We start from the raw sequence: 12,821 nt of genomic DNA, 5'->3' as shown, positions 1-12,821 counted from the left end.
AGCTCCCTTATGCAGATTATTCTAAAGTACTGCTACTGTTAAATAATAATAATAATAATAATAAATTATTTAATAATAAATAAAACTAGGCTCACAAAGCATTTTACAACTTGATTCTCATCATAATTCTGGGAGGAAGATACTATTATCTTCCTAATTTTATCACACACACACACACACACACACACACACACACACATATACGTATACACACACATACACCTTATTTTATAAAGAAGGAAACTGATATAAAGAGATATTAAGTGACTTATTCCAGGTCACACAGTAAATGTTTGAAGCTAGATTTTCTCTGAGACCTTCCCATCTCCAAGTCTCACATTCTGTCCATTAGACCAAGCAGATTTTCTAGGGAAGATGCTTTCTTTTGGGATGAGGGATAAGGGGAGAATCCAGAGTATATGAAGAACTCCTTTCAATGATATAGACAGAAAACTAATTCCTCTATGACTTAACATCAGAGCGTTGTCTGAGGAACGGAGGCTAAATGGCTTAAAGGTTTTCAATTGAAAACAATAGAGATTTTAGGTCATTTTTAATAGTTTCACGAAAGAACACGAAAAATTCCTTGGCAAGACCAGAGAGGTTCCTAAGAGTTTGCTGCCGGTCTTTACTGGCTCGGGGTGGAGAACCCCGGAGAGACACTCACCAGTGTCCGTAATCAATGTGCTGTCGGATCAGGGTGTGGGGCTGGACGGTGCCGTACACATCCACTTCAGGCATGTTCATGTCATCGATGAAATAGATGAGTTTCTTGTTTCCCACCGGGCCATAGGTGCGCCCCGCTTTTTTCTCTAGGGGCTTCTCAAGGATCCCTGAAAAAAGGACACCATCAGTGGTCCCACGGTGCACTCAGTTATTAGATAGTGAGCATTTATTAAGTGGCTAGCACGGGCAAGGCACTCACTCTGCAGGATGGCCGACGTCGTATAGTAGTTGAAAGGGACTTTGGATACCACGTAGTCTTCAGAGAGATCGGCCAGCGTGTCGCTCACAAAAAGGGTTTTCCCTACTCCCGCGCTGCCGACCAGCATCAACGGCTGCCCTTTCGCCAACAGCAAATCGGCAAAATATCGAAGACGAGTTGTCTCCTGAGTGGGGACGAGGACTGCCTGGACAAGTAGAAAAGAGAGGAGGCAACGAGGAGAGACGGAGCCCTCTTTGGTGGGGGAGCAGCTCGGCAAAGCCACATCTTACGCTGAGGAAATCAAGGCCTGAAGTTTCAGGAGGGGCAGCCAGTGACTCGTCTCCTGTGAAATTCTGCAAGGTTTTTAGTTTAACTATGACAAGAGCTAACGGACAACACATGGAAGGTAGTGGAGTGCAGTGGTACAAGACTGAAGGCAGCAGAGACTGGGTGCGAGGGTACAGGACAGAAGGCAGAGATGAGTGCAATGGAATATGTCATCCAGGCACAAGGACAATGGTATATGAAGTCCAGGCCAACAAGTAATGATCTGGGATAAATGTGGGGTGACGGAAAGACTAGGGCTCTGGATCAGGCTCTGGTTCTTATGCATGCTTTCCAACAAAACCCTTCTCCTCTCAGAGTCTCAGTTTCCTCATCTCCAAAATGATGACAACAAAATCCTTGAAAGTTTATATTAGGGAAAGTATTTTGCAAACTTGAAGAGTTATCAAGAGGAGTTATAAGTTTTCAGTCTGGGTACATGTTAAAACATTTTAACAACCATTTAAATCTTTTTGAGTTGTAAATTTTCTCTCTCCAGCCCATCCCTCTTCCTTGAGAAGGCAAGCAATTGAAAATCAATTATATATATGCAGTCATGAAAAACATATTTCCTCATTTGCCTCATTGTAAAAGAAAAACAGACAAAAACAAGAAGAAAAATTAAAAAAGTAAAAAAAAATTATGCTTCAATCTACACTGAGTTAATTAGTTCTTTCTCTCTGGAACTGGAGAGTATTTTTCACCAGGGATTTTATGGAATTTTCTTGGATTATTGTCTTGATCAGAACACCTAAATCTTTCACAGTTGATCATCATGCAGTATTACTGTTAAAGTGTATAATATTCTTTTAGTTCAGTTCAATTCACTTTTTATGAGTTTATATGTCTTTCCATGTTTTCCTGAAAGTGTTCTATTCATCATTTCTTCTAGCATAACCGTATTCCTTCACAATCATATACTACAACCTGTTCAGTCATTCCCCAATTTATGGGCATCCTTTTGATTTCCAATTTTTTGCTACCACAAGAGTTGCAAAAAAATTGGGGGTACAAATGTCCTTTCCTCCTTTTCTTTGATCTTTTTGAGGCTCCATTAGTCCATAACTAGTGCATAAGATTCTTCATCATCCTATTTACCATCCTTGGCAAATACCTTCTCAATGTCTTTACTGAAACCTGGATCTAGAACCAAAAATAATACCCCAGTTGTGGTCTGGGTAACACAGCACACAAGGGGGACAATCATCTCTCTCATTCTGGATGCCATAATCATAAGTTTGCACTTATCTATCAGAACTCCAATCGTAATGGAAATAATAGCATGGACTTTAAATATAAACATAGGCCTTTGAAAGTTGACACATTTCTGGTACCTACCTGTAAGGGCGTCTCTGGATCCACAGTCAATTTGGGAACTTTATCAGCCCAAGGCAAAAACTTCCGGGTCTTGGGGTCAAGATAATAATCAAAAATAGTCCCCTGGGATGGAAATTTGACTGCTTTCATTTGCTTGAGCCACCAGCGACTAAATTCGGTAGGATAATCTGAAAGCTAAGAAAAATAAACAGAGGTCACTGGCTTATGTGACATGGAGCCAATTTCACAGGAATGAAGGAACGAACAAATAAATGAATGAAGCAGGCTTCAATTTTCCTGGACCCTTAAATCCTACTTAACACCCAAAGACTTTACTGAGTCAACTCACAATCACGAGTGAAACCTCCAGCATCAAGCCCATCAGTTCTCTAGATGTGTAGTTTGGGGGGAACATAAGTCATGAAAAGAACACAGTGAAAGGAAGGACAGAAGGAAGAAAAAGAAAGAAAAAAGAAATAGAAAAGTGAAAAAGAAAAAGTGAAAGGAAGGAAAAGGGAAGGAAGAAAGAGAAAAAAAAGAAAGAAAAAAAGGAGGGGAGGAAGAAAGAAAAAGAGGAAGGAAACAAGGAAAAATATCCTATCTTTCTCAGCTGTACATTTTCCGTGGTCCTGCATTCTCACTTCCCCCTCCACCTTCTCTCCTTTTCCTCAGGCCCCTTACAGTCTCCTCCTTGGCTCGGGTTGGGTCACAGACATGGCCGGGACCCTGTAGGTCCATAGAAGGGGTAAAAAGAAATTCTGCTGCCTTGGGAGCCAGAGAAGCTGGGTCACCTCGGCTTTGCCGCCTTACTCTGGGCACACAATTCACTTCTCCGCGCCTTGGTTCCTTCAGGAAAACAAAAGGAGTTGGCTGGGCACCCTATCACCCCGCGATCCTTGAGGAATGAATGGAAAATCCAGTTCAACTCAACAAGAGTTGATCAAGCACCTACTGGGTGCTAGGGACCGAGGACACAGAGACAAGGTCGGGCAGGGCCTTCCCAGAGCTTGAGGCAGAGGGGTCGGGGCCGGACAGCCCAGCCTGCCACATCTCGCTGTGGAGACATGAGCCTGAGGCTCCCATGGGTCCCACGAAGGAGTGAGCTGGCCAGCTCCGCTGCAGGGGCTCCATTCAGGGCAGGTGCCCCCTCCCTCTGTCCCTTGAGGCCTCATCTCCTGGGGGTCTGGGCTCTGCCCCGGGCACTGCCCTCACACACTGGTAGTTACCTCCAGGCCCTCAGACCCGAGTCACACAGAAGGCCTCAGTTAGCCAGATCTGTCCCCATGCCATGCAAGTGACTGTAAAAGTTCAGGGTCCTCCAGACCCTTCCTCCCGACACAGGAGGGAAATAAGGTCCAAAGAACCGAACCAGCGCCCAAGGGACTCGGCTCAGAATGTGAGAATCTGACCCGGAAGGCGACACACGGCCCCACCTTGGCTTAGCTCCTCACAGGGAGAGGACAATGGGCCCAAGGGCCCAGCCTGGGGCTCGGGTCTCTCCTTCCTCCCCACCTCTGATCGGACCAGAGCCCAGGAAGAACCGGCCGCCGGGAGACCAGAAGCCACGCTCTCGGCCCACAAGCAAACAAGGCATTTTGTGCCGGGATTGTGGGAAGAAATCGCACAGGGGGAGGGGAGGCCCGGAGAGAGCCGATGGTCCCTACAGCAAGACGCCCGCCGGGACACCGCCTCCATCCCCGGGTGCACAGAGGCCCTGGCAGTAAACCTGGAGTGTTTGTCCACTTTCTGCACTTATTAATCACCTCCCATGCACGGAGCAGCTGGGCCAGGCCCCGGGGCCGGGGGGAAGCCCGCACCTGGCTGGCTGTTACCGGGAAGGGGCTCCCCGGGATCCGGGAGGACGAGGCTAGAACCAAGCTAATTATAGCTCCCAGCTCTGGTAACCTAGTGACAAGGGGAGGAGCCCGCTGGGGCACGAGTGACCTCATCGGGCTATTTTAGGCTCCTGCCTCATCCCAGCCAGCCGGAACACAGGAGGGAGCCTTCAAGGACAGGCTCCTCTCCCTGCATCCGCTCCTGGGCTCTGAGCAAGGAGGCAGGACCCAGTGCAGCCCTTCGTTGGGGAGGGGGGCGGGGAAGCAGCAAGGACATCCGGGCATTCTGGGAAGGTCCCCTAGCTGCCCATGGAGGACCTGCCGCCTCCCTCCATAGGACGGAAGCTCCCTGAGGGCAGGGACTTGGCCTGGGGCAGAGAAAGCACTTAAGGAAAGCTTGCAGGACCGACAGCTGGCGAGCAGGGTGGACACACTGCTGGGCCGGGCATCCCAGAGCCCGAGTTCCAATTCTCCCTCCTGCTTCCTAGGGTCTGATCTTGGGCCAGTCTTTCCCTTCTCCCAGACTCAGTTTCCCCACGTACAGGCTGTACAGGGCCCTGGCCCACAGGTCTTTGGGAAGATTCAAATCCTCGCTTTGCGATCCTTAAGGCACTACATGACACTGACCACGATGTTCAGGAGGCGCCCACGGGATGCGGCAAAGACATAGCCGAGGACTCTGACCGGGGATTTGGGGACGGACTCTAGGCTCAAGGCCCAGCCCCTCGGTCACCACCTAGGAGGGATCTTGCTTCTGACACTTAGAAGCCGGATTGCAGCACAAGTCCTTAATCCTTCAGGGCCTGAGCAACGTGGAAGGGAAGCCCTGTAGAACCTGCGCCTTCCAGGTTGTGAGGATCAAGCAAGATCGTTGGTCTCACAAACCTTCAAGGCCTGCCTGAATTTTAGCAGCAGCAGCAGTAGCAGCAGCAGCTCCTCCTCCTCCCCCCTCCTCTCTGCCTCTTCCTTTTTCCTCCCTCTTCCCCCTCCTTCCTCTTCCCTCTTCCCTCTTCTTCCTCCTCCCTCTTCCCCCTCCTTCCTCCTCCCTCTTCCCTCTTCCCTCTTCCCTCTTCCCTCTTCTTCCTCCTCCCTCTTCCCCCTCCTTCCTCTTCCCTCTTCTTCCTCCTCCCTCTTCCCCCTCCTTCCTCCTCTCTCCTCCCCCTCCTCATTTTGAAACTGAATCTCCCCATTGTCCCCAGGCTGAATGCAAAATGAAATGAGAAGAACCAGGAAGACACTGCATATGGTGACTGAGGTAACGTGGAAAACCTCCACCCCAATGCAACTGAAGGTCAAGTCGGTAGTGACATGGCCCCAGGAGGAGACAGCTGCCCCCACTGCTTGGCTGGGGAGTGGGAAGGGGTCCATGGGTGCAACAGTTAATACAATAGCGGACTTTTCCCCAACATGTTAAATAATTCTGATGAATTTTTTCTCTTCCCTTAGAAAAAAACAATTGTTGTAATAAGGGCTGTCGCCTCTGTGGAAGCAGCAGAAGGGAGGGATCCAGGGGAAAATATAGAGGGTTTAAAAAGAAAAAAATCAAATTTGTGGAATTTTGAATGATCATTTTGGTCGTTGTAGTACTACAATGGATCCATCCAATCCAGTGCATGGATTAGAGATGGCGCACTGGAGGCAAGGAGCCCAAGTAGGGGGCCATCGGCACGGCCACGGTGGGAGGAGAAAGCCCACTGCCCACCACCCCTTAATGCACCCCATGGTCCCTTTCTCGGGCTTGTACCTGATCTTGGAGCAGGGCTCCCCCGAAGGCCCAGATACAGGCAAAGACAAAGTAGATCTCATAGACTTCTCGTGGGCTTTCTGAAGGAACATTTTCAGGGGTCAGCAAACAATCCAAAAGAGAGCAAAGAGTCTGGAAGGAATGAAAAAAAGCTGTCAGGAGATGGGGCTTTAGGCTTGGAATCATAGAAGAATTTTTAGGAAAAAAATATAGACGATGTGCTGTGTATCTGAGAAACATCACGATGAAATGTCACGTTGGAGACCTTTGGAGAAGGAAAATCATGGCCGAGCTGAGGGACCACAGACAGGGGCCTATGGAGTGAGAGCTGGAGGGGATAAGGGCCGAGATCCGGAGCTGCTTTAAGGCTCACAATCACTTTTTGTGCATTATCCCACTAGGCCTTACAACAATCCTGTGAGGTAAGTGCTATTATCATATCCATTTTACAAATAGTAATGAGGTGGCCCAGTGGGTAGAACACTGATGTCAGGAAGCCCCGAGTTCAAATCCAATTTTAGATACTCACTAGCTGTATGATCTCAAGCAAGTCACTTAACTTATTTGCCTCAGTTTCCTCATCTATAAAATGGATTAGTAAGAGCACCTTTATCCCAAGGGGGTCAGGAGGATAAAATATGATATTTGATTAGTACTTTACAAACTTTAAAGAGTCATACAGAGGCTAGTTATTGTGTTAACCATGGTAAAACAGCAATGGATTGAAGTCAGCATGGTATTCATCAGCTGTGAGAACATGTGCAAGGCACTTTCTGGGATTCTAGTTGGGATCATAGGCTCATCTTAAAAAAAAAAATCCAAAACTAAATCTATGATTTCATTGGTATAAGACTCTCCCGGTAAGGACTTCCTCCACTCCCACCTTTCACAAACATAAGCTGGCTGCTGTCCAGTCATTCCATCATGTCCAACTCACTGTGATCCCATTTGGAGGTTCCTTGGCAAAGACACTGGAATGATTTGCCATTTTTTTCTCCAGCTCATTTTACAGATGAGGAAACTGAGGCAACTAAAACAGGGTTAATTGATTTGTTCAGGGTCACACAGCTAGGAAATGTCTGAGGCTGGATTTGAACTCGGGAAGCTGAATCTTCCAGCCTTTAGGTCCCAATAGCGCACTATTGTGTCTCCAGCTGCCCCTAATGTATCAATGGGGACTGGTATATACACTTACTCAGGACACCAAGATAGTAAATGACTCATCCAGGTTCTCTAAGATCAAGAAAAATAGGGTTTTAGGACTGGATGGAGCTCACGTTTTATCTAATTTAAGAAAAATGAAGTAATTTTTCTGAGGAAAGATGGATAAGCCCCTTGGTAAAATCCCAATTAATTCTCAAGCCTGGAACCCTCCAGTACATCCCAGATTTTCTCAATATACAGAGATGACCCAAGAGGTCCATTAGACAACTTCATTTACTCCTTTAAATTATGGAGTATTCTGAGTAGAGTTTTATGGAATGGTCAGAGGAACACTTATCTCTAATTATAAAGAACCTTAAGTGACATCTGGATGGCCCAGTGGATAAGAGCACCAGCCCTGAAAGCAGGTAGAGTTCAAAAACGACCCCAGACACTCACCATTTACTAAATGTGTGATCCTGAGCAAGTCACTTAACCCCAATTGCCTCACAAAAAAGAACTTTAAACATCATTCAGTCCAAATCCCTTATTTATTGTAGCCCAGAGAGGTATCCCTAAAGTTACACTCTTAGTATATATTGGAGTCACCATTGGAACTGCTTACTTGATTCCAATTCCAACACTATTTAAACTATTTTTCCTTTGAGTTTAAGTCCTTCCAAAACAAAATAAAGTCACAAACTAAGAGCTAGAATGAACCTTAGCCTAGAGGTGTCACACACAGAACCCACCTCTATAATACTCCCATGGCCTGAACCAAATTAAAACATAATTGGGACAGTTAGTAAAAGAAATAAAAATATGATCATGCTAGCATGTGGTTTTAAATATATTTTGTTTTGTTAAATATTTCCTCATTATGTGTAAAACTTTCACAATAATTTCTTTAGAATTTTGAGTTCCAAATTCCCTCTCTCTCTGGCTCCCTTCTTGAGAAGGCAAGCAATTTACTATCAATTATACAAATATTTCCATATTAATTAAGCTACAAAGGGAAGTGCAGACAAAAAAAAATTAAAGTTTGCATTCAGATTTTATCAGTTCTTTTTTTTTGGATATGGATAACATTTTTCAACACGGATTCTTTGGAATTTTCTTGGTCCACTATCTTGATTAGAATAGTTTTGTCTTTCAAAATTGATCATCTTTAAAATGTTACTTTCAAATGAATAAATTAAAGCTACCATAGTCATATGAAAAATGCTCTTAAATAACTATTGATTAAAAACATGCAAATTAAAGTAACTCTGAGCACCACCTCACATGTAACAGATTGGCTAATTTCCTGATTTCTTTTTAATTTTGGCTGCATTTATTTTGTTTGTGCAAAGGATTTTCAATTTCATATAATCAAAATTATTTTACTTCCTGTGATCCTCTCTTATTTGCTTAAAAACTCTTCCCTTATTCAGAGTTTATCGACAGTCTTTATTAATAATTTACTTAAAATATCCTTTATGTCTAAAACATTTATTCATTTTGATCTCATCTTGGTATAGAGTATGTGATATTGGTCTGTGTCTAGTTTCTACCATCCTGCTTTAAACTTTCCCATCAATTTTTGTCAGATAATGAATAATTCTAATTCCAAAAGCTTCTATCTTTGGGCTGATCAACAATTAAATTATTATCATCATTTACTAATATATATTGTGTACTTAATTCCATTGAATCATGACGGTTTCTTAGCAGATAACAGATGATTTTGATGATTACTATTTTATAATATAGTTTGAAATATACAACTATTAGACTTTCCTTCATATTTTTTTTCATTAATTCCCTTGACATTCTTGACCTTTTGTTCTTTCAGATGACTTTTCTTATTTTTTTCCTACTCCACAAAAATATTCTTTGGCAGTTTGAGATGGCACTGTAGATTAATTTAGGCTCAATTGACATTTTTATTATTTTGGTTCACCTTATCCATGAGCAAGTAATAGTCCTCCAATTGTTTAGATCTGTCTTTATCTATCCTCTCTTCCTACTCTTTCCTCCTTCTTTATCTGATTCCTGTTAATCTAACCACTCTTCTATACCCCACCCCCTTATTTCTTTATAAATTCTTTATAAATTTAGAACTTTTATTCCCTTTTAAATATATATGCTCTTCTCACTTTAACCCAGATTTGATGTGAGTAGGGTTTCCTCTAGAAATTCTTCCCTTATCTTTTTTTTTTGTCCTTTCCTATCCCTTTGCCCTTATTTCTTTCTGAATTTAGCTTTTATAACTTCTAGATTTATATGTATTGTTCCCTCCATAACTTATTCCTGATGAGAGTAGGGTTCCAGAACTACTATTACTCTTTCCCCAACTAATTCCCCTGTCTCAGTTTTTCCTCTCACACATGATTTATATAATCGTCTTTTTATCTATTAGGTATACTCTGAAATAACTTATAATGTCTGCAATTATTTTAAATGGCATTTCCCTTTTGGGGAAGGTTAAATTTTTATAATTTATGGAATGAGGCAAGCATTTTCATAATAACAAAAAGATAGTTGCACATAAAAATTGCAAATCTATTATATGCAACTTGTTTTTATGTGTGTATATATGTATATATGCACATATATATGAAAGTTACCACGTAAATTTCTTTTTTTTTCTTCCCTTCTCCCACCCCAACTCCACAATGGCTACCATTGGATACATATACGGTTTTCTAAGTAAACTATATCATTTGCAAAGAGTGACAGTTTTGTTTGTTTGTTTGTTTGTTTTTTGCCTATTTTCATTCCTTCAATTTATTTTCCCTGTCTTTCTACTATTGCTATCATTTCTAGTATAGTATTGAATAATAATAATGATAATGGATATCCTTGCTTTACCCATGATCTTTTTAGGAAAGTTTCAAGTTTATCCTTGTAGAAAATGCCCATTCTTGGTTTTATATAGACTACTTTTCATTTTTTAAAAGTTCCATCGATTCTGATGTTTTCTAGTGTTTTTAATAGTTTGGTTGTATTTTGTCAAAGGCTTTTGCTACATCTATAATCACATGATTTTTTTTTGTGGATTTGTTACTGACATGGTCGATTTTACTAATAGTTTTCCTAATATTGAACCAGCCCTGCATTCTTTTTTTAATAATAGCTTTTTTATTTTCAAAATACAGGCAAAGATAGTTTTCAACATTCACCCTTGCAAAACTTTGTGTTCCAATTTTTTCTCTTCCTTCTCCCTACCCCTTCCCCTAAACAACAAATAATCCAATATATGTTAAACGTGTAATTCTTCTACATGGATTTTCACACATCATGCTGCCCCCCCCCAAAAAAAGATCAAAAAAGGAAAAAAAAATGAGAAAGAAAACAAAAACCAAGCAAACAACAACAAAAAGATAAAAAATACTATATGATCCACATTCAATCCTCATAATCCTCTTTCTGCATGCAGATGGCTCTCTCCATCATAAATCTATTGGAATTGGCCTGAATCACCTCATTGTTGAAAAGAGCCCCATCCATCAGAATTGATTATCGCTTAATCTTCTTGTTGTTGTGTACAATGTTCTCTTAGTTCTGCTCACTTCACTCAGCATAAGTTCACAGTCTCTCTAGGTCTCTCTGAAATCATCCTGCTGATCAGCCATTCTCTGATGGACATCCACTCAGTTTCCTTGCCACTACAAAACAGCCCTGCATTCTTGATCGCAGTATAAGATCTTTGTGATTATATTGCTGTAATATCTCTATTAATAATTTATTTAAAAATTATGTGTCAATATTCATTAAGGAAATTGGTCTATTGTTTATATATATAGGGACGAGTGTTCTACTTCTCCATGTTGGCTCTCTCCCCAGAAGTGTAGCATATGCTTTTCTAAGTCAGTTCTAAGCCCACCGGGATCATTAAGTACAACCCTATTTGAGTCTGATACCACTGATCTAGGCCAATCTCCTCATTATAGAAAAGGGACACCACAGACTGGAAAAAGTATGAGACTTGCAGTCAATAAAGCCTTGGGTTCAAATCCCAACTCTCCAACTTATCACTTATATAACCTTGAAGAAGCCACTGCACTCCAAGCTTCTATTAAATTCCCCATCTCTTAAATGTTATGGATGATACCTGCAGTACCTCCCTCATGGAGCTTAATCTTTGCTTACACATCATGTTAAATATGATTATTAGCATTATTATAATAAATGATATGCTTTGAAAACAAAACTGGGAGGGAAGTCTGAAGGAAAGCATGTGCTTTATTAAAGCCATTCTTTTTTCAACAAACTTTAAAAAAATAAATTATAATTTTATAGCGATTTAAAATTTGTAAAGCTCTCTACATTTGTCAACTTATTTGATTTTTTTACAACTGCCTTCAGGGAGAGGTCTAGGCTCAGAAGTGGGGGTATGGTGGAAATTCAATGAAACTTCCAGGAGTTCAGAAGACACTAGTTTGCTTCTAAATTCAGAGGAATTGTAAAACCAGAATCGGCTTCCTTCCCACTGACCTATTTTCACACTATTCTTGAATGAAAAAGTTAACACCAGAAAGAATCATACAAGATACCAGAGAGAGAATGTCAACCTGAGACAGAATGTCATCCGGCTTTTAACAATGAAACCAGAGGAAGACTAATTAGATCAGTCCCATAATTAATGCATTATGAATAAATTCAAACCTGCATTCAACACTAAATCATATCTTGAATAATAACTGCTCAAGGCTACTGTTGATTTAATTGGTGTGTGAAATAGTCCAAACCTCTGCGTTGGGGTTAAGTTTCAGTTCTTTTTTTTTTTTTTTTTTTTGCTTATATGAAATTATTTTCAATTTAATTTCATTGTAATTTGGTCAATTTCACTTATTGAACAGTAAAAATGGATTCATGTCTTATTTCTTTTTTGGTGAAGCAACTAATAACGTAGTTATTAAGTGTCAAATAAATATCCAAGGATTTGAACTCAGGTTTTTCCCGACTTCAGGGCCAGGGCCAGGGCTCAGCACAGTGTTTGGCACATAGAAAATGTTTAATGAATTCTTGTTAACTTACAGATTTATCCTTAGTGCAATGCAAATAGTCCTGGATTACATACATACCTGGTGATATTTGTAGCTCAATCTGACTCGTCTTTTACTGACTTAGGACTGGAAATGACCTTCAATGCCATCTAGTCTGATCATCTCTCTTTACCAAGTAGCTGAAGCTCCCAGACAGGAGAGAATCTTATTTAGAGTCACTCGAGTAATAAATACTGGAGAGGATTTCTACCCAGATGCTTTACCTCTGTGGCCCCTTCCCAAGGTCATGTTGCTTGCAGGTTACAGAGAGCCAGAGGGCCCTTTGGTCCTGTTGTACCAATAACAAGCTGTCTTGGAGAAGACTTGGCCATTCCTTGACACAATAACTGCGATTTTCGGGAAGCTCCCTCCTTTCCCTGAGCTTCACTTTTCTAAGCTATAAATAGGGCGCACTGGCCGAGGGCACTTCTATGGTTTTCTTTAACGCTAAGATTCTGATTCTAATGTGAAGGACTAATAGCCCTGGCTGGGGCCAAAGTGAA

At 41.9% G+C, this 12,821-nt stretch overlaps 1 protein-coding gene across 1 annotated transcript in view; it reads right to left on the bottom strand.

Moving 5' to 3' along the window:
• Positions 1–12,821, bottom strand: part of DNAH11 (dynein axonemal heavy chain 11) — a 277,853-nt gene that overhangs the window by 119,925 nt on the left and 145,107 nt on the right. Inside the window, exons 44-47 of the mRNA XM_052001418.1 lie at positions 6,146–6,277; positions 2,588–2,761; positions 926–1,130; positions 668–833 (exon numbers count right to left, since the gene is read on the bottom strand). Of these exons, the coding sequence (XP_051857378.1) occupies positions 668–833; positions 926–1,130; positions 2,588–2,761; positions 6,146–6,277 (677 nt within the window). The remainder of the gene's footprint in view (positions 1–667; positions 834–925; positions 1,131–2,587; positions 2,762–6,145; positions 6,278–12,821) is intronic.

The sequence above is a fragment of the Antechinus flavipes genome, chromosome 5 (assembly GCF_016432865.1).
Source record: "Antechinus flavipes isolate AdamAnt ecotype Samford, QLD, Australia chromosome 5, AdamAnt_v2, whole genome shotgun sequence".
Taxonomy (NCBI): domain Eukaryota; kingdom Metazoa; phylum Chordata; class Mammalia; order Dasyuromorphia; family Dasyuridae; genus Antechinus; species Antechinus flavipes.
This window is presented reverse-complemented; position numbering and strand designations above follow the sequence as displayed.